The sequence below is a fragment of the Pimephales promelas genome, chromosome 18 (assembly GCF_988280905.1).
Source record: "Pimephales promelas chromosome 18, fPimPro1.hap1.1, whole genome shotgun sequence".
Lineage (NCBI taxonomy): Eukaryota > Metazoa > Chordata > Actinopteri > Cypriniformes > Leuciscidae > Pimephales > Pimephales promelas.
This window is the reverse complement of record NC_142786.1, coordinates 8,390,738-8,416,527: the sequence shown is the minus strand read 5'-3', so window position 1 is coordinate 8,416,527 and position 25,790 is coordinate 8,390,738. Positions and strand designations below refer to the sequence as shown.

Genomic DNA, 25,790 nt, shown 5'->3' with positions numbered 1-25,790 from the left:
CATTACATTATAAAGTAAACTGCTTTGAATTTGAAATGATAAACATTGTGAAAAGAGCTATACAAATAAATGTGAATTGAATCTCCTCAACCACCTCCAATGTGCAACATCAACCTGGATGATGCGACGGCACCCATATTGTGTCAGAAGGCCCACCACACACACCACCTTATTGGTGGAGGATGAAGCCAATCAGTATAAGGTGATAATTAGGAGGCAATGATGCTGGACAGAAGCCAATGGGCAAATTGGGGTTAAACCCTTACTCTTTTTAAAGGACATCATGGGATTTTTTTTTTATGTCAAGACCTTAGTTTAACGTCTCATAAGGTCTACTAATAACAGAAAAGCAAAGGCTGTAATACTTTTTTGTCTGCGGTTTATTTTTTTGTTTTACAGTCCTATCTAATAAAGTATAGACCCCTTTACAGTTGGTAAACATGGTGACTTTTTTTGTGGGCGGAGCTTAGGTGGAGGCAGAAAGATCCCTCTGGCCGCTTCACTAACGCTAGTTAGCAAGGATTGTTAGCTTGTTTTTCAACAATGACTGGAGAAAATCCGATATTATCTTAATGTGTAAGGTCACTCAGTGTCCAGGACCACGATTGTTATTTCCAAAAGTTATTTTTAATGGACGGAACCAGATTGGCCGACCTGTAGTCGCCTACAAGCTCACTCAATGCATGGATGATCTGACAGGATTAACGTACGTTACCTCGGTTGAGTGGCCTGACTTCTACACCAACCTTATAGAGAAACCGATCGTAAATAGAAACTGAGGGCATATAAATCTTTAGATGCCTATATGGTCCTTTACAAGACTTGTGTGTACGATCCGCAGTTTTGCCGAGCCAGCCCCGAGACCACGACAATGTAAAGAGTGACATTACAGTGCGATTTTAATGATGTGAATATTTTCTAGAAATAAAAGTTCCAGATACAGCATATTCATTTTTCATCAATTCTTGCACCAAACAACACAACAAGATGACATTTAATAATAGCTCTTATTATGTAGCCGAATCTGTGCTGTTTTGTATTGGCCGCGCCTCCAGTTTACACTTTGTTTTGCCTGCAGCTAGCGCCGCGACGTAGCTGTGACGTAACTGGGGTCTATTAGACAACTGTTAAATAGAGGCAGTAAACTATTGAAGACAGAGAATGGAAGCACTGTTTGCTCAGGTGCTAGCGTTCTCAGCGTAGTCAAAATAAAAGTCCCCCTTCCGACACATCGGCCAATCAGAAAAACGTATCGGCCGATGCGGATGATTAAAAATGCTGCACATCGGCCTTGCCGATATAACGGTTGACCACTTTCTATAGATCTAATCATGTGGTGTGTGTGTGTGTGGTAAAAGTTCATCTGCTGCTGCTGCTGATAAGGATAGGGGCAGTTTGTGAGTGACTGTAATACTTTTGCTGTAGCACTTTGACAGCCAGCTTGTTTGACACAGCATACTACATAACAGAATCTACTACTTAAAATAGCACTTCACCATTTCAATCTTATCTGGAGAGAGCTGAGAGATGGGGGGAGATGCTGAGATGGGGGGAGATGCTGTAGTAGAGCTTAAAAAGTGAAGCAGGAAGAAAATGGATTGGAAAAAAATTAGATCTGGAGAAAGAGAAAGAGTGAAATGGTGTTTGGATTTCAATCCCAGAATAGCATATATATCCAGAATAGAATATCCCTACTATAGCATTGAACGGAAGTCCAAACTGAGGACCAGTAAGCCCAAACGTGTGGAGCTGGAGTCAAGGCTCAACTCTGGAGCAGCTGAATAGCATGATCACGGCACCAAAACCTCAAATTAACAGCATTGAAAGACCGCTCAGGCCTGCTACGCATCAATGGCCAAGCTCATTATACTGACAGAGAAGAAAGGCGACACACATTCACACAGAGATGCTGGCTGATGATTGAGACCACATTCACTCTTAGGTTGTCTCTATTAGGCCGGCAAAGTTCATGAAAATCAAGCACATTTTTAAACAATGACTAGGTTTCCCTGAAAACCTAGATTTCCATGAAAATACTACTTGGCTAATCTTGAGGAAGCCCATAAAATTGGGCTTATCAGGCAAATTACGCAGTTCTTGTGTTCAAAAACAGACTATTAACTAAGACTTAGGCTCAATCCCAATTCACCCCTCGGCCCAACCCCTTATTTTCGAGAGTACCCCTTGGCCCTTAAAACAGAGTTACAAGGGCCAAGGGGTTTAAATATTCCCCTATGAAATGGAACAACCCTTCATGAACCCGATATGTCATCAGTCGTCGGCGATGGCTCTGCCGTTACGGAGTTCTTACAGGATTTCTCCATGATAACGACTGACAATCAGCGCAGCTGCTCTTTACTTTGAGGAAATATGACGATTATAACTTTCCTTTCTCAAAATGTATGTCTTTTCTGATTCGGAAAGATAATTTATTATACAATTTCTTAATTTAAATGACTATAGTGTCATTTTAAGGGTAAATAAAGTGCATGGTGGTGTCATCTGGCGCTACATTTAAATGTTTAACCGTTTGCGAAGCCATCTCGCCGCTGATTTGCGATACATTCAGTGAACTTTCTCGTAGCCCTCCATTTGGAGTGTGACTCTTAAAAACAATCAGTTTTGAGGGCTATGTAGCACTACCTCTCCGTCCTACCCCTCGATCACAAGGGGTAAGAGCAATGGAATTGGGATTGAGCCTTAGACTATAACACTTATGATTTGAATGTGTTTGGCTGTAGCATCATAGGGGATGAATTTGAAGACACAAAAGTTTTCCAATGCACACTGTCAACCATTCCTACTTGAAAAGACCCCTTGCATGTGTTTAAAGAACATGGTTTTGTCTAAAAACTTCTGGACACTAAACCTCACTTTATAATCTGAAAACCACAACAACAATGAAGTAATTTTTAACAGCAAATACTGATGAAACTTGTGAAATCCCCATGGTTGAGGTTTTAAAGCTTGTGTGAAATCCAGATGCATGACAAATCGACTTTTCATAACTGCCTCTTTGCTTTTTAAGTTCACAAAGGTTCATTCTCTGCATCGTCTGGTGATTGGGAGAATGAAGAGACAGGGGCCTAAACTTGATGTTGAAATCCACTGCAAAAAAAAAAGACTTTCCAAGTTCAAATGGCTCCAGTGTTATCTTCACCTCCCATAGTTCTGAGTGCTGATTGACAGAGGCTCTATTGTTTCAGTTACGTAACCCAACCTGTTATTGTCAAGATATCAGACACTATAAAAAAGCTGCCACATACCGATATGGTCCACCAGTGTTTTGGGTAGAGCTCTGCACAAGAACCAACAAGAACCGATAGAGCAAAGCACAACCAGACTCGATAATGAGAAATATACACAAAGCTGTTACGGGGGAATTTCATTGTTTAGAGATGGGTGAAATGCTTGATGTGCCACGGTCTTATCAGTAGAGACAAATTAAGAGACCGGTGAATGTATCCCACCATTGCCTCTCATGTTTTCTGAGGAATTTCAAGGCCTAGAGAATGCCGTCCCTGCCTCCCTAGAGCATGCACATAAACACAGGTCAAGTGCCCCTTTTCCTTCAGAAAAGAGTTGCACCATTCTTTCTAGACTGCTCAATTAGTCAGTCTAAAACCTACTTTCTTTTCTTACATCAAGAGTCACCCAGCACCATCATTGGTTGGGAAATCCTGTAGACAAAGGACAGGCTTTGTGAATATTGCCCTTCGCAATGTCAACCAGGTCAAATGGATCCAAAAAAGACAAGATAAAGATACCTTGAGCTTTATGTCTACAGCAACTTTAGCTATTCTAAATGCAAACAAGTGCTGTAACGTATGGTGGGAAATCCCAAGACGCCTCCTCCACCTCCTTTTTACATTGTAGTTAGAGCTGGGATAATCAATAGGATGGCGTGAAAAATGGTACATATGTGTAGAATTCTGTGACTTCAATATCCACGTGGATGAAAATGCCTCTGAAAGAAACATGTAAGTCTTTTAGCTCTAGTCACAGCAGTGTATCTGTGCGTTTTGTAAAGTCCAATGAGTATTAGACCAGTTGGAGTCTATACGCCAGTAACTGATAAATGGCCAATATTATGTCTAAAAAAAACTAAACTAAAAGGCTATAAGACTAAAATAAACTTTTTTTAAATGCTACAGGTGACGATGGCATAGAATAAAGATATAAGTAGTAAGACAAAATAAATATTCACTTTAAATATTATATTTAAAATTGTTATTAAATTATTAATGTTTTTTAGGATTAACTTTAAAGCTACAGTCTGGCGTTTTTCCTCTTTGTCGCCATCTCTGTTCGAAATCTGCAATTGCAGTCATTTATCAACTTTACGTGAGTTGTACTTCAACACCCTCGGCACCGCACAGCGTGGATGAACACAATGTTTGAGGAGACTGTCAGTCACCATGCCTGTGTGGATACTGGCATTAAGCCATAGATTATTCTTTTTGAAAGTATGACCAATGTTTGAGGAGACTGTGAGGCTGTCAGTCACCGCGCCCGTGTGGATACATTTAAATGTGGATTCGCAAGCCGGTTGTTCCTGAAGGAGGGCTCAGTATCCAGTGTATATGGATCAGGTTCGTCCTCCTCCGAATCACAATCTGTAAGTAATACTAATAATGCTTGCTGTTATGTTTTCTGTAGCATGCACAATATAGTTATATTGTGTTTTGTGTACACTCCGCGCAGCTTCTAAGTGGGGTAAAGTTAGTTTTGTTTTTGATATTCACCAGACATTCATTGAAAAATGGCAATTACCTCCTAAACGACTTAGCCAAATATGACTTCGCTCTATATAATAAGCACTGCCCCTCAAAAGCCGCCGCAATGTGATTTTCGCCGGGAAAGCTTGCTCTTGACGGAGACGCGAGTAAGGGACCGTGTGGAAAGTACACTCTTTCTGACACGTTTGTTCAAACACTATATACAATTTTCAACACTTGACAAGCTATAATCCTGGTTATGGGCGTTCCGTTGCCGACAGTCTCTGCTTACGGTTTACCAATAACAACTGACTGGATCATTTGACCAATCGCCGCAGATTCGCGTCACTCAACGGAGGTGTTTGGGAAAATGAATCGTCGAACGAATCATTTTTTTAGTCGTTGATCAAATCAGTTAAAAATAAATGCATATTATAAGACAGATAAAGTGTTTTTTTTATCCTTGCATGCACGTTAAACTGTTTTTGGGAACTCCTAAGACAAAAATAGGAACATTTCAAATGCTATGATTGGGGCTCTTAAAAAAAGCATGCACAGATCTAATATACTAACACACATTAGGTTTTTACGGTTCACGCTAACTTAAGAAATCAGTGTGTTTACGTGAATACTCCACAAAAATGCTGATTTTTTTTAAACTTTACATGCAAAAAAGAACAATTAAGTATTACATGCCGTCTGAGAGAGGCGGTTTTCTTCACACATGCAGAGATGTATAGTAACGAAGTAGAACTACTTAAGTACTGTACTTAAGTACTAAAATGCTGTATCTGTACTCTACTAGAGTATTGTTTTTTCTCATACTTTTACTTCAGTAGATATTTTCGATGAATTTAATACTTTTAACTTCGATATTTTTTTTAATGTTTTGCTAGTTACTCGTTACAATTATAAAAATTTTACGAATCATTCGTTGCAAGTTGCCTTGCAAGTTGCCTTTCATGCTGCCTAAATCGCAAGCCAGTTTTATAGGATAATGGGATTGATTGACACACACATTGACAACTAATGCAGGGGTTGTCCTGCAATTACTTTTTTTGGCGGCCGCCAAAGCAAATTTGTATCCCGCCAAAGCGCCTTATTTGATTGCTAGTTCAAACTTTTGACTGCTTTTCTTTAATAATTACATGACACAATACTTGTACTTTTACTTTTAGTACTTAAGTAGCGAATTTTAAAATAAACTACTTGCAATACTTAAGTACAAAAAATGTTAAATACTTCAGTGCTTCTACTTAAGTGTGATGCTTAAAGAGCACTTCAACTTCTACTCAAGTCACTTTTTTTGATCGAGCACTTGTACTTTCTCAAGTCCGGGTTTCTACTACTTTTTACATCTCTGCACACATGAAACACATTGTGACACTGTGTCAGTCCAGCCTGTTCTCATCTTTTGGCGTCATAAGACTCCATATGACATTTCGTCGAAATAATAAAAATACCAATACAACTTGAACCTTCCAAGGCTTCGAAGTGTCTTTCACTCCACCCAAAACCTTGAAGGAATGTTGCCTGACATTTAACACATCAAGCTATGTTGGTTATTGGCCGATTAGCATTTTTTTAATCCGTTATTGACCGATACTAAATATATATTAAGGTGATTTGGGTTAAAGGTCAAGATGATTTGATTAAAAAAATAGGTTAAGCTTTGGCTGTGAATGGGAAAAAGTTAGAGCAGTGCATTGTGTCGAATTGGCTTGTGTGGAAGATCTATAGGCTTTGGAAGCCAGGAGAGGTACGGCAGGGGGATCAAAAGACCTACTGCCCTGTGACGGAGTGGCGGTCCATCGGAGGCAGCTGGGTATGTGTGTGTTCCAAGACTCCGAAATCAGGTAAGAATCTTTCTAACATGGACCACCCGTGTGACCACACACAAACAAAAGAGCTAGCGAGAAAAAGAAAAATCAGACTGGAGACAGACTGAAGCGCAATGCAAACCGACACGAGTTCCCACTAACTGTCCATGCGAGCCAGTGGAGTATGATAGGTTGGATGACAGTCCATGTGTAGTTTTAGTGCACTCTTGCTCTAAATAAACTGGCTTTGGAATGGATTGACCGAAACCACTTTTGTATAGACTTCAGCAACTCTGACCAAAACAAACACAATGGGCCTGGATCAGTCACCAACAGTTAAATTAAGAGCACATGTAACACTACTCTCCCTTTCTAAACCTTTGCACTTTTGCTTATTCTCTCGTTCCCCCTAAAGACTATGTGGCCAATGCTAATAATAGTGCATTCAGTACTCTTACCCATTTTTTCTCTCTATCTATCATGGAGAATTTTTTTTCTTAGCAAGCTAACTGCTGTTTCACAGGACCGCAGAGTACATTCTGATTTGTTTATTTTTAGGATGAAATTGAACACTTACATTTGGTGTTAAAGATTGAGGGGGCACAATCAAATAAAGTAGGGTGGTGGGAGACAACATTAGAGATAAAAGAAAGAAATAAAGAAGAAAAATGGGGAAACTGCCTATCCTTTCATCCACAAAAATGTTCAATAAAGATAAAAACGTCTTGTTGTTTTGATTCCACAAACCACTGTCAGTGTAAAAACCTTCACATATCTCAAACACCTAACTATATAACTCATTTAATGACTACACATATACTACTAACATGTCACCTTGACTTAAAGACTAGGATAAAAAATTAGGAGAAATTACAATCTGTGCCATCTGAACAAGAATATGCTGACTTGCTTGATGTTATCAAGATTCTCCTTATTCTTACCTCCCTTAGGTGAGCACTAGGTATATGAATTTATGAACTAAAATGACATTAAATTGAACTCCCTAGCCCTGGAGGCGGCAATTTGGAGTTGTCGTCTTGCTTCATTTCATTCTACAGAATCTCTGCCAAATAAAACCCACACATTTCTACTTGAGGTGTAGGTGTGTGTGTGAGTGTGTGTGTGAGAGAGAGGCAAACTCATACGTGTGCCTGAACATGCCTTTAAAATCCAACCCCTGCACTCGGCCAGTCTATTGTTAGAGAACCACCGAACAACTTCCCTTCCTTCCTTGACAAAAGAAAAAAGATACACCTTTCTGTTAGCCCGTGTGAGGAAGAAAGAGAGAGTTCTCGCACAAAATAAGATAATGATGTATTTGATAGTCTAATAGCACACTGTAGCAAAGACTTTTATATACAGACTTATTAAAGGGACTTTAGAACAATGCATGTATGGAAGCTTGTTTCCGCCTAAGAATAAAAAAAAATGTAAATTTTTTTTTTTTTTTTAATTTGGCTCTCTCAGAATTGCATGATATAAAGTCGCAACTGCGTGACAAAAAAACACATCCTCAGAAGTGGACTTTATAACTCGAGTCGCACAATTCAGAGAAAATAAGTCAAATGCAAGATAAAAAAAAGTCAGAATTGAGAGTTTATATCTCGCAATCCTGGCTTTATAACATGCATGCAATAGAGAGTTTAAATCTTTTAAGTCTGACTTTAAAACATGCAATAGTTTATATCTGAGAAGAATTGCAAAACGTAAACTTGCAATTATCTTTTAAAATGATTTATTCTGTTTTTTCCCTTAGAACTGTTATCTTAAAACCAAATCTAAAAGTCAGAAACAGAAAAGTTAAACTTATTTTTCTTTCTAGGTGGAAAAATATAGACCAAATGTGCAATTTCTGCATCAAAATTTAGAATGGAAAACATAGGAATTTCCAAAAAGATCATGTCAGATTTCAAAATAAAAATAAAACAAAAACAAAATAAAAGTGTTGCAATCATTCAAAAGGTGTGCTATAGATTTTTAAAGGTGGCAGAAATGCAATCCAATAATTGTTCCTAAATATTAAACATAAAAATGGTGCTAAACAAACGCGGTAACATTACATTCATTCATTATAAATTAGCACCGATTAGCCTTCAATAAAAATCAATGTATAGGCTTAACTTTAACTACAATTCTGTAACACTCATGCACGTCCCCGCAATAACACACTAACTTTTCTCGGTTACGAGACCGATGAAAGTAACAAATGTTCAGCAAGTAATATTCAGATTAATTGAATAACCACTCCAAACGATTCATCTACTTTTGAATCAGTAGCGTAGCCTACATAAACCGGCTCATGAGTCATTCCCTCTGGAATCTGACTACACCAATGGCGCCCCTATGAAGCTGATTCGCTAAAAAAAAGAAAGAAAAGAACTGGCCAAAGTCTTTGGTTCGTGAATATTAGAGATGGGCAATTCGGTCCCGGAGGACGCGCCTCTCCTGCAGAGTTTAGCTCCAACTCCAATCAAACACATCTGAACAAGCGTCATGTCTTCAGGATTGAAAGTTACAGGTGAGTTTTCATCAGTGTTGGGGCTAAACTGTGCATGAAAGGCCCCCTGGGACCCAGTCGTGCATGAATGACTAAAGGAACCGGCCCCAAGGAGTCATTCATTTGGGGAGCTAGACTCGCCTGCTTTGGTTGCTCTCTATGTTTTTATATCACTAACGTTACAAAGAAAGCCATTCGCACGGACTACTCTGGTGTTTCCCGATGTTTTTGCAGTAGCGGTGCTAAATTGCGCGTTGAAACGGTCCGTGCGCTACGGTATCCGCATCGGCGGAAGAATGCACCCGAAAACCAGACAAGAAAATCACATCATAGCCTATGACAATTATTCGGTTCTAGTTGTTTTAAAATATAAACGGTTCTCAAATCCCAACCATAAAAATATAAATTCACAGCTAGAACTGAATCTATAAATACGATCTAAAAATAAACATCGACTCCTGAAGTTGTTTGTAAACACGCCTGCGCAAAGTTTACCGGTTTATTGGCAACAGACCCGACTCTTTTTGAGAACGTTTCACTCACAAAACCTATATCTGTGCAAGTTTACTTCAAGTCGACACTATTGCAAATGTAAGCTACTCATTTGTTGACGGGTATGTTTTAATGTAAATAGCATACAAAACACTTTCCTAAATGATATCCCCATATGGTATCTCTAGATATAGCATGAGCACGAAACCATATGTTCTCAACACATCCATCCAAACTCTCTAGGTCTAGGCTACTCACCTCAAAACTGGCAATCTTCGCGGAAAAGAACGGAGAAGTTGAATTAAAGGGAGGGTGTTTAACTGGATTGTATTCTGTACACGTTGGAATGACAAACTGTGCACAGGGTTAAACGTTTTCCTTGTGATCTCGCATGTTGTACGAGGTTAGAGCCGCGTCCGCACAAGTTGTGCTCAGCTGACTGCTTCAAACACACGAGGGTGACGAACTCTTCAAGCCCCGCCCCCTTTTAGCACAAGACACACCTCCTATGTGACAACCCGCCCACTTTAACCCATTGTTCTCAAATTCAGGGGTAGACCTTTAGGATTTAATCTGTGCTAGGATGAGCAGCACATCATGAGGAATAGCACATCTTCTAAATAAGAAAAAGAGCTTACTAGGAAGAATTTTAACCTTCCAGTAGGCTACAATGTAAAAACGTGAAGTACAACTTTTCACCATGAAATCAAAATTGACCATTCTTATGTTTTATGGATTAATGTTTATTAAAAAATAATTTCTGAGTGCACATTCATGTAGCCTACCTCATAATTTTGAATTAAAATAGCTTCCCCTCTCTCTCTTGCAGTGACATCTCTTTTTTGATGACGTGTTTCCTGGCACAAGGGTGGGACAACCTGTCACTCACATGAGATCACAATAGCAAATAACAAGGATCCAATCACAATCAAGTCCCACCCTAAACATTTTTTTTTTTTTAAGAAGCTGTTTTTAAGTAGGATAATTGGAAAACTTTTTGACATTGGGATGGTGTCCCAATTCACCTGAATTCACCCTATTTATCACAATTGGGAAGAAAATATTGCAACTTCCATTTCATGCTGACTTTTAGATTCACACCAAGACCGGTATATGATAAAGATAACTAAAAGATAACATTAGCCATTTATTCTAAGTGTGCACTCCATCTGGGCTTTAAATGCTTAAAGTCATATGCATTCTGATTGAATAAAAGTTGGGCATACTACATCTGCCATGATGTTACTGTCACATGATGTATCAGTGTCAGTTCCATCGCTTCACTTCCATTCATAAATATCCTCCTATACACTGTCCGTCGAACACGCACTTCAGAATCTTGATGGAAGTAGTAGGTTATCCAGGGACTTTTGTCTACTGTTTTTCGAATACAGCTGCTGAATTCAGAAGCACATACAAGCGTACTACTCTTACTTTTACCATATCTTGGCAGAAATTGTAAGAGTATATGCTACTATGCGGCTCCAAATTCAGCATATTCAGACATACTACTCTTTTTGTGTACTGTTTTATAGTATTTTACTGGGTACTAGAAAAAAAAGGTACAAAAGCTGTCACTGGGTATGTACCTTTTCAAAAGATACACTTTTGTACCCAAAGGCTGCATATTGGTACCTTAGTGGTACATACTAGAACCTAAAGTGTACATATATTAGCACCTAAAATGTACATATTATGACCTAAAATTGACATATTAGCTCCCAAAATGTACATATTAACACTTAAAATGTTAAAATTACCACCTAAAATGTACATAATAGTGCCTAAAATATTAGCACCAAAAATGTACATATTAGGACCTAAAATGTACATATTAGCTCCCTAAATGTACATATTAACACTTAAAATGTACATATTAGCACCTAAAATGTATATTAGTACCTAAATGTACATATTAGCACCTAAAATGTACATATTATGACCTAAAATGGACATATTAGCTCCCGAAATGTGTACATATTAGCACCTAAAATGTACATATTATGACCTAAAATGTACATATTAGGACCTAAAATGTACATATTAACTCCCGAAATGTACATATTAACACTTAAAATGTACATATTAGCACCTAAAATGTACATATTAGGACCTAAAATTGACATATTAGCTCCCGAAATGTATATTAACACTTAAAATGTACATATTAGCACCTAGAATGTACATATTAACACTTAAAATGTACATATTAGCACCTAAAAGTTTACCTTTTGAAAAGGTACAGCCTCAGTGACAGCTTTAGTATTTTTTTTTTGTTGTTGTTGTTTTTGTTTTGTTTTTTTGCACATGCATTCTGCAGCATAAAATTAAATACTCTGAAAGACTGTGGCATTTTTACAGAGATGGTCCTCACTGCGGAACATGAAATCCATGGGGAGGAGTCGGATCCAGATCCAACTCCTCCCACCTTACATACACCTAAACCTAACCAACTCCGCCCCCTGATCCCTAAACCCACCCCTAATCCCTAAACCCAACCCTAATCCTACCCATCTCCACCCCTTGGATCGTGATCCGACTCCTCCCCGTGGATCTCATGTTCTGCATTGAGGTGCTACTGTTTTTACATAGTGGCAGCGTACTACCACTACTAAATTTACAGCATAACCAATCCAGTCTGATTCTCTTATAAACTCTTATGAGTTTTAACAAACAAAAAAGCACACAGCATGACCAGAATATTCAGATTCACATACAACTAAATTGTATCTGATTTCTGTTTACATTTATTTAGGACAACTTTCTTCCCAGCCAATGATCTTGTGGGTGAACCACAACACTGTACACAGAACACATGCAGTGTGTATGGTCCTATATTCTCCTCTCTTTTAACTGAAATTCCAGTGCCTTCTGTCCATGTATCACAGCACACAAGATCTACACTTTATAATCAGGTTACATCTAAAGCATCTGCCATCTATCTCTGACAACTACACAGCAATCCATCTGAGGTGTGCATTGCTTCCAAAAGCTGATGCGTCACACACTGCAGACTGGGACAGTAGTTCCTGGAGCGTTGGACACTGGGTGTTGACAGGATCAGGATGGGAGGGTTTGCTTGGATTACACAGCCATCTCATGAAATGTGGCCTTCAGCCAAACCTGGCGGGACACGCCTCTGGAATTCCTGGAGAAGTGGTTATAAGATGCTCCCATGGGACTGATACTCAACACTGGGATTTCAGATGTATCTCATCTGCCTGTTGAAGCCTCCGTTATCAGGCAGTGACATCAGACTTACAATCTTCTTAAGTGACAAGTTGGGTGTCTTTGACATCTTGGGAGTCAAGATGGGTTGCTCAATCTTGAAATATACACTCACTGGCCCCTTTATTAAATTTGTTACAACTTGTTTACACAGGTATCTAATCCAGTCACGTGGCAGCAACTCAATGCATTTAGGCATATAGACATGGTCAATACAATCTGTTGAAGTTCAAACTAAGCATCATAATGGTGAAGAAATGTGGCATGGTTGTTGACTGGCTGCTCCGAGCATTTCAGAATCTGCTAATACTGGGATTTTTACGCACAATCATCTCCAGGGTTTGCAGAGAAAGGTCTGAAAAAGAGAAAATATCCAGTGAGCGGCAGTCCTGTGGGCGAAAATGACTTGATGCCAGAGGTCAGAGGAGAATGGCCAGACTGGTTCCACTTCCAGTTGATAGAAAGGCAACAGTTACTCAAATAACACTCATTGAACGCACAACATGGCGAACATTGAACGCTTTTCATATATTAATTAATATATGACAATATATTTACTAAAATATCATAATGTATGTAATTTTATATTCAGTGATACACTTCTTAATATAGATGTATATGTGATCAGATATGGTACTGTATGTGTAATATATTAGTAAAGAGAGTAAAGAGAACACATATATATATATATATATATATATATATATATATATATATATATATATATATATATATATATATATTTCTTAGGAACAGGTGATTCGTGTCATGGACGTGCAGCTGTGCAGCTTTAAATATCTTCTTAATAGGAGATACAGAGTGACAGCTAATATTTTCTTTACATACATTTTTATGTAGCTGAATTAATGTAAATAGTCTGTTATACTATAAATCTCACTGATTACATTACAAGATATCAGAATTTCATATTACTTTTTGAACATATAAATAACCAATTGCACATGGCCTCTGAATAAAAATGTATTTTTTTTCCTCAAGCATATGCTCTACAGTATATTCTCACTATAGGGGCCATAAACCCCTGAAGTATAAACTGATCGGCCACAACATTAAAACCACCTGCCTAATATGATGCCATTGTGCCAAAACCGCTCTGATGCATCAAGGCATGGATTCCACAAGACCTCTAAAGGCGTCCTGTGGTATTTTGCACCAAGACATTAGCAGTAGATCCTTTAAGTTCTGCAAGTTGTGAGGTGTGGCCTCCATGGACTGAATTTGTTGGTGAGGCTCAATTGCAATGAGATCTTGGAAATTTAGTGGAGCAAAACTCGTTAAAGCTCAAATTTTCATAACCATTCTAATCAATTTTAGCAGGGTATATTTTCCTGCTGAAAGTGGCCACTGTTATCAGGGAACATCGTTGCCATGAAGGGGTGTATGTGGTCTGCAGCAATCTTTAGGTAGGTGGCACGTGTCAGTTATATCCACATGAATGCTAGGACCCAAGATTTCCCAAACCATAATTCCCAAAACTCTGCTGGCCTGACTAATAAATGACGCACACCTGATCTAAAAACCGAAAAGGTGATTTATTAAACCAGGTAACATTCTTTCACTGCTTCATCGTCCAGATCTGACTCTTAGCTCTGCATTGCAGCCCCATACAAGCACTGAGGGTTCTCACACTTTTCTACGTGGCAGCATTACTTTGAGCTACGGTAGCTCTTCTGTGTGATTGGACAGTATAGCATTCGCTCCCCATGTGTATCCATGAGTCTTGGGCACCCAAGACCCTGATGCCTGTTTGGTTGTCCCTCTTTGAGCCACTTTTGTTTGGTACTAACCACTGCATACTGGGAACACCCCACAAGACTTAACATTTTGAAGATGTTCTGACCTAGTCATCTAGCCGTCATTAGTTGGTCTTTAACAGAGTCACTCAGATCTTTTTGTTTCCCCATTTTTTCCCGATTTCCACACATGAAATATATATCCCACACATTGAAAGGTAACATTGAAAACCCTTGGTCTAAAGGTTAAATACACTGTTCCATATAAAGGGGTGGTAAAATGCCATTTTCACAAGATGTAAAATAAATCTCTGATGTCCCTAGAGTGTGTGTGTGAATTTTTATCACAAAATACGCCACAGATATTTTTATATAGCATGTTAAAGTTGTCACTTTTTGAGGGTTTGCAAAAAACACAACATTTTGTACCTGGCCCTTTAAATGCAAATGAGTTGCTGCAGAGGGCGGGGTTTCAAGAGCTCAGCAGCTGCGATTTCCTCACGCAGACACACTAAAATGACAGAAACTGTTCTCCCTTAAATGTTAATGGTGTCAGTCAAAGATGGAGAGACTCAAGAAGAAGTGACAACATGTGGAATGCAACAGGACGTCTCTGAATGGTTAGTTGATGAATTTATGTTGCTAAAGTGGAGTTAACTATCTTCAATGCGCTCTTTATCCATTTTATCTTTGGATATTACAGGGGGGGGGGGGGGATTGAATAGAGGTATCAATAAAATAAACAATTGGCCTTGGTATTGGGTTGAAAATAAAATGTGGTTTCACTCAACCCTAACATTAAAAAAAAAAAAATCATTGAAGGTTCTCTGAATTGAAATTTCCCACTGAAAATCTCCAATGAAAATAGCTTAACCACATAAACACTCCTACTTTGGGAAGCCATGTTACGTAAAAATTCCACTGGTTACTTTGACAAATGGAGGATAGATGATTTGTGGACCCTGTTTCTCTTTTTCCCTTCCACGGGAATCAGAGAAAATCTTAAGTGAGTAAATTTCAGTGTTACCACAGAGGAGAGCCACAGTCTTAACCTCCCCTGTAAACACAAATGACACATTAGCCATGCTTAAAGGCCTGACAGGAAAACATTTCTAATTCTACTTCTTTCTCAAGTACGTTGACGGGTAAGCCTCAAAGGGCAGTGCGTTACCAGAGCTATTCAAGTTATTTGGGGTGATCGGTGACCCACAGCAGGGATATGTGTCGGCATCTACAAAACGTTGAGGTATGCTCCATGCACATTTTATGGAATGAAACACAGTTATGTGTTGCTGTTATTAAGGCTAGCCTTCAGCCAAATATTGGTGTGCTGGTGAAGTGTGTTTCTATTGATTTAAAGGGATAGTTCACTTTGAAATTAATTTTTGATATGTTTTAGCTTACCTCAAGGGCATCCAAGATGTTGGTGTCTTTGTTTCCACAGTATTTTAAATTTTGACATTTTTCGGTCAAACCGTTTTTGTCTATCAATCATGTATAAGGGGTCCACATCAAAGAACATGAACAGGGAAGTCAAAATGAAACATGATGCCATGTCCAACTGATCTGAAGGCACGGGCGCTTCGTTCTACCCATGCACCGGAAGTGATCGCCTGCACGTGTACGTCACTCATTGTTTACACAGAGATTTCAGAAGTTTTACCTTTCACTGTGAAGATCTAAACATATTTAGATATACCGAAAATCGCAATGGAAGACGATTTCGATATATCTATGTTTAGATATATCTATGTTTAGAAATCATGTTTAATTTTGACTTCTCTGTGCATGCTCTTTGACATGGACCCCCTATACCTGCATTTTATGACTGACAGACAACAACGGTTTGACTGAAAAATGTCAAAATTGAAAATACTGTGGAAACAAAGACACATCTTGGATGCCCTTGAGGTAAGCTAAAACATATCAAAAATTAATTTCAAAGTGAACTATCCCTTTAATGACATCTCAGTTAAAGCTTTTCAAACAGTCATTTCAATGTGTTATCAATACTTTAGTTGTGTTTAGATCATGAAGGAAAGATTATATTTATGATGAGTATAAGTGCTTGGGGAAACTCTTATTTTGATGTGTTCAAGTCCTCCTGGGAAGTTCATATTTATGAGTTGGGAAGTCATAATTGACACACTTTGGTTGGCGCAAGATGGCAATGTACCAATTCTAAAAAACGCCAAAAAAAAAGCAAGATTTTTTTCTCTACTTCAATATTTCTTTCAAAATTATGAGGAATGCACATCAGTGTATTTAATCGTTATTTATGGTTATCATGAATACTATCGTATTTTAAATAAGTGACTTATAAATGAAAAAAAAACTAATTTACCATCAATACACACTGCATCTGTTGCATTCGCCTTATTTTCTCACTGACACGCCCCCAACTCAGAAACTTCCACTTGCAATTATATTAAATTTGCGTAGGCTATTTTAAATTATGCGGTTGGTGTTCCTGTGGATTCAACTCAAAAATACAATCTTTCCGACATTTCTTTTAGACCGGATTTTACAAATTGAAGGCATGTCAGTGAGAAAATATTATGGTTGTGACTTGCGATGAATGATGCATGTGTATTCGTGGTAAATTTATTAAAATGAATAAAAATTATTCATTTTTATCCACAATAAAACTAGCTATGTTGCATGAACACAATATAATAGTATTGCACAATTATACAACAATTCAGTTTACAGCGTCTCATAAATTAAACAGAAACATTCTTAATCCATCATTTTCTAGAAGTATAGTTCAAAAAATCATGCTGTATTTTTTGTAGAAAAAGGTACATCACCATCTTGCTCCGACCAAAGTGATTTGCATGCACCATTTGATTATCCACCAAACTCAAGCATAAAGGTGATTAGCTGTAAAGATTCGGGGGTGCCTACAGTCAAAAGGTATGCAAACACGCACCACCGCCTTTAATCAAGAAAATAATCTTTAAGGGCCTAATATAATCTCTTTGTTCAAGTTTTAATTAGACATGTGAAGTCAGGAGGACTTGGACGCAAGTTAGTGAGTAATGCTGACTGTGCTGCATCATAAATTCCCATATCAGTGTGTGTGCTGACTCACAAAGAGATTTCTATCTGCTTATGGCCACCCAGCACCAGACTGATCGCTCTCCAAAATTCTTCCACCTCCACTAAAGTTTATGGGCTTAAAAATGTGCAGCATACTGTGTTTCCTCCAAGACACAAGACTTCGTGGAGTCTGTTAGGAGATCAAAGTATTTTTAGCCGTTCTGCTAATCCACAGAACATGATCTTTCTCTCTCTAATAACTTGGAATTCTTCTCATTCCTGTTGGTGTCTGGCAGAGGAAAACTCAGGAGGCTTCAAACCCACACTGTCAGAGAAATGGAGAGCTATACGGCCGAGGCCAGTGTTTGACTTGGCTCACGCAAGGGAGACACTGCAACACCCCGCCTGCCATCTGGCTAAACCGGGCTTTTAAGAATAGAGTACTGAGAAACACAAGAACACCATCACTGTTTTTCTGACAGGACTGTAAAACTCAACACACGTTCTCTTGCACCTGCAAGTCATTTCACAACACGGCTGAAAAAGATGCCATTAAAAATACTTGTTTAATAATCAGCTCTGGAATGTATTACGGTCTCCAAGGCTAATTTTTTTGCTGGTGACATATTATCCATCAAGTTTTTCAGTGAGGATTTATGACAGGTTTTGTTGGAATTCGCGCTGTTATTTTAGACATTTAGTCCAAGCCAAGTAATCATATTTATCATAGGACAAAAATAACTTCTCATGAACTGTAGCTACTAGTTAAGAATATTTAATATATTATTTAAAAAAATTGTTTAGATCATTGAGATACTCCTCCACAGTATATTTTTTATATTGCTTATGGAAATAATATCAAATATACTGTATTTAAGGTTTTTTTTTTTTTTTGCCTTGTTATGCTAAATGTCATGATGAATATTTATTTTTATTTAGAAATTGTGCATAATTCGTGTGTGGTAATATTAATGATCATTATGAAAAATATTATTATTGTAGTTTATTATTATTTATTTGTTCTATGCCAGAGATTCTCTGCCAAGGCAGGCTCCAGCATCCCATGGAATGATTATTATTATTAATATTTTTTAAATCATTCATTAAACTATACAATTATGACAGGTCCAAACAGGACAGGACTTTTCTGCAAGCAATATACAATAATGCTATTTATTACATTGAAAAACAGTAAATCAAAAAAAATCCACCAAAAAATAACTATTAGACTTATGACAGTATTTTAACTGAGGGCAAATCTCAAATTGTGCCCATTGATTGAGTAAAGGTCTAATTTGTCTGAAACTTTGTTTATAGATTGTGTTACCTAGAAGTCTGATTTGGTTATATCTGTGACAAACAGACGTCATACTCCTTTTCCAGAAACTCTTCAGCTGGTAAGTTCACATGGAGGATTTCCCGTCTTTTCCTCGCAGCTCACTCAGAGGTTATCGGGCAAGTAAATGAGTGTGCCTTTGCATGAACTCTCTCACGTCATTCACATAAGAACAGGATAGAAGTCTATCGCCTGTTATTTCCTTGTTCTCCAGCAGCTCTTGCTGATCCTTTGGCCTGGTGTACTGACCAGCATGCCACATCATTCAATGAGCACTTATGGAAGACGTGTCTGACTTTCAAAAAAATTTTTTAAGAATGCTTCAAACTTATTTGTTAATTAAGACAATAGCTGGGATTCTTACAACAGACCTTTGAGTATGGACTGCAATAGCGCCTCTCTATGGTTAAATCCAGACATTTTTTCCCTTATTTAAATTACAATAAATACAATTTCCAAACATTCTCTTGCTCACTTTCTTGAGAAAACTGAAAGGTTGGTCAGATGATCAGATAAACAACTCTTTTTAACAATACTGAAATACTATTAGTCAGTTGTAGGCTTTCAGACCCCCCATCCCCCAACAAAAATGTGCCCCTGTCTCTCATTCTTATAGTTTACTATTTATATATCATTGTGCACTGTAAATACGCTACTATATTTCCATAAAACATGGAAACCCAACATGTGTTAGTATTATATTTTAGTATCCACCTGCAAATACATTGTGTATTTGTATTGGTGTGTACATTGCAGCAGCTGCAGCATATGAAACTGATCTTTCTGAGATGTATAATATTTCATGTTACGTGTGTCACACAGCGTGGGGAGTTGGTAAATAGTGCTGAGGCAGAACAGGAACATTCTAAAGAGACGTGTATTGGAACACAGTGTACAAATGTGTGAGTTTGCGTCCGTGCATGTGTGTGTGTGTGTGTGTGTGAGAGAGAGAGAGAGTGATATAGACTTTCAAAGTTGTTTTAGTGAGATATCTAACCTCAACTCCCTAGACAAACACTGTAGTTTTCAAAATAAAAAATAACACTCGTCACATTGTGTGCCCGTTGATTCGGCCACACAAACATACAAATCTCAACTGTGGGGAAAATAGTGGGTGGACAGAGGTTCAGTAAACAGAAACGTCAGATAAGGACAATGCTTATGAAGCTACATTATAATTTCCTTGTTTCTCTTCTTGTTGTTTCCATGATTTGAAGAGCATCACACCATCAACAGCAAGGACAGATGGTTGGAATACAGTAACCAATAAGAAAAACATCTCCCTGTGACGTAAAAAGACAGAAATAAAGATGTGTTTGTTTGTATTCATGAATCAAACATATTTATCTAATCTATGTAGATGTTATAAGCAAAATGAACAGGTTGTCACAGTGTTACATTTTTATGTGAACAGCAACATAGGCTAGTTGTTGGGGGTTTATGTTAACTTGCAATCATTTTTATACAAGTTAAGCATATAGCTAGTTTATTGTAGTGATAAACCATACTTTAAGATTGAAATTTTGACACATGCTGCTGCAATGGTTGCATAGGTGCGCTGGAACAATCCTTCATAAAATCCTTCTTTAGTTTACAAAGACGTGAAACTCACCGAGTGGTCTGGGGGTGTTTACTGCTTACACAAAAATCGTAGGAAAATATGCTTTCTAGCAGGTTTTATTGTAGTTTTTGTCCACATCAAGTCAATGGAGTTGGACAAAACTACAATAAAACCAAATTTCAATCTTAACTGTTACATTTCATCAGAAACTATCTTAAAGTGTAAAAAACCGAACTTGTCCTTTAAGCTTCGAAGTTATCTTCTGAGGGCATTGCATAGAAAAGCAAGCAGCAAATAGGCCTATATGTTGTATGAAAAGATCCAGATCTCACAATGATATCTTTATCTTGCAATAAAACGGTCACATCTGTTCCACAATTATCTTTCAGCAAGGTAGTCACAGGCTATGACCCCATTTCTCCTCCCTCACACTAATTTATTAACAGACTCTCCATTTAATAGAAGCTTTTCAGTAAAGGTCAATGTGTCATCTTTGCTGTAAATGCATAGAATACCACCTGAGCCTATGATGCGCGCGCAAACACTTAAGGGGGGGGGGGGGGGGGGTACATCTTAAATGTGTGAGACCGTTTATCATGTAAAACCTTAACGCGACAGAGACCTCTGGTGGAACGTTTTGGTATATTCGTCTAAAAGTATTAATGAAAGTGTTGAGAAACATTGATATTATAATGATAAATCCCTAAAGTTCCACAAGTAATAGTACTACCGTCCATAATATTATATGGAGAAGCAAGAAATGGTGAATGTGCTAGTTTTGTTTTTAGTTTTACGCACTTCAATCCATGCAACGTGTTGCGAGAGAGAATTGCACACACTTCTGATTGGCTATGATTTGTGACATATTGTGTCGCGTTCATAGACTGTGGTCGCGTTCCGTCTTTCGTAGTGTTTATGCGCGGAGATGAACTAATTGAATATATTTTGGCCACATATAGCCTGCCTAGACTAATTATACTGTATCTGACAAGTATTTACAAGTTTCTGTATTTTTCAGCTGCTGCGAAAGTGAAAGTAGCCTATAGCGGAGAAGTTGTTTTGCGCAAACAAAAGTATAAGTCGTTGCCAGTTCTTGCTGTGTGAATTGCACAGGGAATTTTGGTAAGGTCTCTTCGGTCGCCATTGTGATGAACTCTGTTTCACTGATCATCCAGATGTCTTGACAGCAATCACTCATGTAAATGAAAGTCAGAATTTCTAATCTATCTGAGCTATCATTCATTATACATGTGAGGCAGCAAAATAAAAAACATTTTTCAAAAGTAGCCTATAGCAATACTGTCATGTGGAATACATGTGTTAGAAATGTATTTTAGCTATCAAATACAACAGATGGTAGGTAGGCCTTATATTATTCGCAATGAATTCACATTCAACAGTGAATTTCACATTGGCAAAGGAAACAACAGCACTTCCTCTTGCATCTTTTGTGCTTTGAAACATAATATGATATTGAGGAACTGATACAAGTCTTGGTTTTCTTTATAGGACAAACTATGATAATAAAAATAAAGGACTTCAGACATTTAAATATCATGCATAAGCTGTTGTTTTTACACTGTTCAACACTGTTGACCAATCTTTTTTAGATGGCGACATTTGAAGATTACTGTATAATAACTCCAGAGGACCTGGAGGATATTAAAGATTCCATATCTACTCAGGATCTCCCATCAGCAATAAACACAATCAAAGAATACCTCAAACAGCAAGATCTTGTAGAACTTAACATCGGTGTGACGGGAGAGTCAGGTTCTGGAAAGTCCACGTTTGTCAATGCATTCAGGGGTTTAGGAGATGAAGATGAAGGCTCTGCTGAAACTGGCCCAGTAGAAACCACTATGGAGTCTAAAGATTACCTTCACCCTAAATACAAAAATGTGAAGGTGTGGGATCTTCCTGGCATTGGAACACCGAACTTCAAAGCCGACGAGTATCTTGAACTGGTTCAGTTTGAACGCTATGATTTTTTCATCATCATTGCATCGGATCGGTTCAGAGAATGCCACTCTCAGCTGGCCAAAGAGATCATGAGAATGGGGAAAACGTTTTATTTTGTTCGTTCCAAGATTGACTCTTGCATTACTGCTGAGAAAAGGAAGAAGAACTTTGACCAGAAAAAGACGCTGGATACCATCCGAAAAGATTGTGAAAATGGTTAGTTTATTCAGTTCACATTACAAAGTTTTGAGCAATAATATTTTTAATTACACTAATAATAATTTATTACCCTATATTATTTATTCATTTATGATTATAAAATATACAATAATCCTTAATTTTCAAAATATTTCATGATGCCCTTTCCTGTTTCCGTGTAGGTCTAAGAAAGATCGGTATAGAGGATCCTGTCGTGTTCCTGATCTCTGGTTGGGAGCTCGGCAAGTATGATTTAAATCAGTTGCAGGAGAGGATGGAGAAAGAGCTCCCGCAGCATAAGAGACGTGTGCTAATGTTGGCTTTGCCGAATATTACACTGGAGATTAATGAGAAAAAGAAGAAAGCGCTGGAGGAAAACATTGGTAAAGTTGCTTTCCTGTCTGCTTTTATAGCTGTCATTCCTCTTCCTGGACTTTCGGTCACTGCAGATATAGCCATCATAGCAGACGAGCTGAGAAAGTACTACAATGTGTTTGGTCTGGATGATCCATCCCTTCAGAAGCTTTGTGAAAGATTTGGGAAAACCTTAGAGGAATTGAAGAGTCTGATGAAGTCTCCTCTGCATCAAGGAATAAACACAAGTTCAATATTAACCTTGCTGGGTGCTGCGTCTCTTCTTATATCAGAAGATGCTGTTGAGTTACTTGTGAGCTTTCTTCCTATTATTGGCAGTTTGGTGGCAGGAGGATTGTCTTATCTGACTGTCTCAAGAATGCTGAAGAGAGCTCTGAATGACATCGCTGATGATGCTAGGAACGTTCTGATGGCTTCACTGGAGACTGAAGTGTAAGTGACAAGAACGTTCAACAGCATTTAGAACTTATTGCTATTGGGGTATTTATAGACAAAAACATTTATGACATTTAATGCAAAATCTAATAGACATTTATGATATAGATTTCACATTTACAGTTACTTTTACCCAAAGCAACTTACCTTTGAGGTAAAATACAGACATGTGCAATGTATAAGATTTGTTATTGTTTACCTTTGGAGAAATAACTTTTGTTTCCAAATATATCATTTTGTGTCTTTCCTACTTGATAGATTGCTCTTCTTTCTAATTTACTCTCCATAATAAGAGCATCACAACCTCACCTGCCACTACTACTCGTGACTACATTACATCAAAAACATTTATAACTTTGTGATAAGTTGCTGGTTGTGGCTTGGCTTATCAACGGACTCGTCCAAACCTGCACTGTAAAAAAGAAAAAACGTGTTCAATTTACGGTAAAATACTGGCAGCTGTGGTTGCCAGAACTTTACCGTATAAAATACGGGAGCAAGACTTTACGGTAACAAGGTTTTACAGACTTAACATAAATTACAGAAATAAACCATATTTAATTATCTGATATAATATTAAATTATCAACCAAATGAAGTATCAATATCTGTTTTATACCGTTGTTATACACTGACAACCAACAATCACAGAAGTGGAGAGTCACATGATATATGGAAGCTCAAAATGCAGTTTTTCCACTAAACACTTAAAGGAGAACTCCTGCGAACAATGAACCTTTGGTCTAATAAAACATCGGTACCTAGTCAATCGTTCTCTGAGATTTGTTTTCATGATAATTGAATATAAAGAGTTTTATCTCTGTACAGTGTTATCGAGACTATTTCCTAAGATGGCTCCTGTCTGTATACGCGAAGTGAACTGTCTTCATAAAGTATCTTCTTATTAAACGGTCTGTACACTTACAAAGTTCTCAATGCTTCGTTTTGCATGTACGGAACCTCATTATGTTACTGTGTTAGTGTGGGGCTATTTTGAGCCTTGTTAGTGGTATAAACTAGCATTTTTTTTTTACTTAGTCAATGCCCCCATTACTAGCATTATACGCTAAACAGTTTTTAGAGATAAAACTCTTAACATTCGATTATCATGAAAACAAAACTCAGAAAACGATTGACTAGGTCCCGATGTTTTATTAGACCAAAGGTTCATTGTTCGCCGGAGTTCTCCTTTAATATAGAAGCTGCAGTGTCATTCACACAAACATTAAACACCATCATGGTAACACACATGAAATTTTAAAAAGGCAATATATATATGATAAGAAAAAGACAAAGCAAATGAAGAAAGTTATTTCAACAAAAATACATGAAATGTGAAGTGTCACACAGGGAATTGTGGGGATGTCAATTTACGGGTTTTCACTGTAAATTATACAATGAGTTCATTTTCACTTTAAAAACTGTAAATTTAATGGTATTTTATTTTAGTAAAAGTACATGAAATATACCATTAGATCTATCACAGTTATTTACCGTATATTGCAAGGAAACGTTCTGTTAACCAATTAACAGTTTTTCACTGTAGTATTTTTACCGTTAAAATCACAGTCATTTTTTATGGTGTGGTGAAAGATACAGAGATCATTCATGCAGATTCAGACATCCAGTTTTCTGTCTTTGTTGTTACCACTGCACATAATGTGTTGAATACAAATCTGCATCTGGGTTCAAACTTAAATGGAATAACTTAAGAAGATCAATTACATCCCAAAATTTTGAAATAGGGTAAAAGTACAATGGGCCAGATAAAGCTGAAGTGTCAACATTTGCAACATCGGCTTTTTAAACTATTGGGTGTGTACCTTCAAACCTGGGTGTGTACAATCACACTTGGGTTATTTTGAGGCAGTGCCTGCGTTTGACAAAAGTCCTTACACTCTTTATTCGCATTGTACTGCTTTAAATGTTACATAACAGGTTCGAATACTCTGTCAAACTCCAATCAGCCTAATAATAACTTTAAATAAAGTTATTTATTTATAATTATTTATCAAGGAGTAATTTTTCTTAGTTTTTTCTTATTGTTCATGCTATGATCTCGTGTATTTGTAAATACTTACATCACAATTAATTCATTGTTTCAGGAAACAAACAAGAAGGTCAGTGCAGCTCTGAATAAACATGCTTGAAAATATGAACATGCTCAGTGAAAACAGAAAAAGGAAAAGGAAAAAAGGGAAGTTAAAAAAATATGGTTAAATTAAATCAAAAAAGATTACAAAACTAACTTTTAGCATTTCAACCACTTTCCTATAGTACACTTTCTTTGCCCTTCGAAGTGGTGCTTTAACTCGGATTAAAAATATTTTGGAAAAAATGTCATTTAAGGGCTAAAGAGATTTGATGAATGTT

The 25,790-nt window shown here is 37.5% G+C and overlaps 2 protein-coding genes and 1 long non-coding RNA gene across 4 annotated transcripts in view; 2 read left to right on the top strand and 1 right to left on the bottom strand.

The window, feature by feature from the left end:
* grb10a (growth factor receptor-bound protein 10a) overlaps nt 1-9,973 on the bottom strand; it is a 71,115-nt gene extending 61,142 nt beyond the window's left edge. For both annotated transcript variants that reach the window (XM_039678626.2, XM_039678627.2), the window contains exon 1: nt 9,786-9,973. The gene's annotated coding sequence lies outside the window, so the exon portion shown is untranslated. The remainder of the gene's footprint in view (nt 1-9,785) is intronic.
* A 5,025-nt stretch (nt 9,974-14,998) lies between these two features.
* LOC148970900 (uncharacterized) lies at nt 14,999-18,179 on the top strand. The gene is made up of 3 exons (XR_016147216.1): nt 14,999-15,129; nt 15,644-15,755; nt 17,848-18,179. It is a non-coding gene; the product is annotated as an uncharacterized LOC148970900 (long non-coding RNA).
* A 3,154-nt stretch (nt 18,180-21,333) lies between these two features.
* LOC120483498 (interferon-inducible GTPase 5) lies at nt 21,334-24,443 on the top strand. Its single transcript, XM_039678550.2, has 3 exons — nt 21,334-21,570; nt 22,059-22,626; nt 22,791-24,443. The coding sequence occupies exons 2-3, from the start codon at nt 22,059-22,061 to the stop codon at nt 23,417-23,419; spliced, it is 1,197 nt and encodes a 398-aa protein (XP_039534484.2). The 5' UTR covers nt 21,334-21,570; the 3' UTR covers nt 23,420-24,443.
* Nucleotides 24,444-25,790: the final 1,347 nt, after the last annotated feature.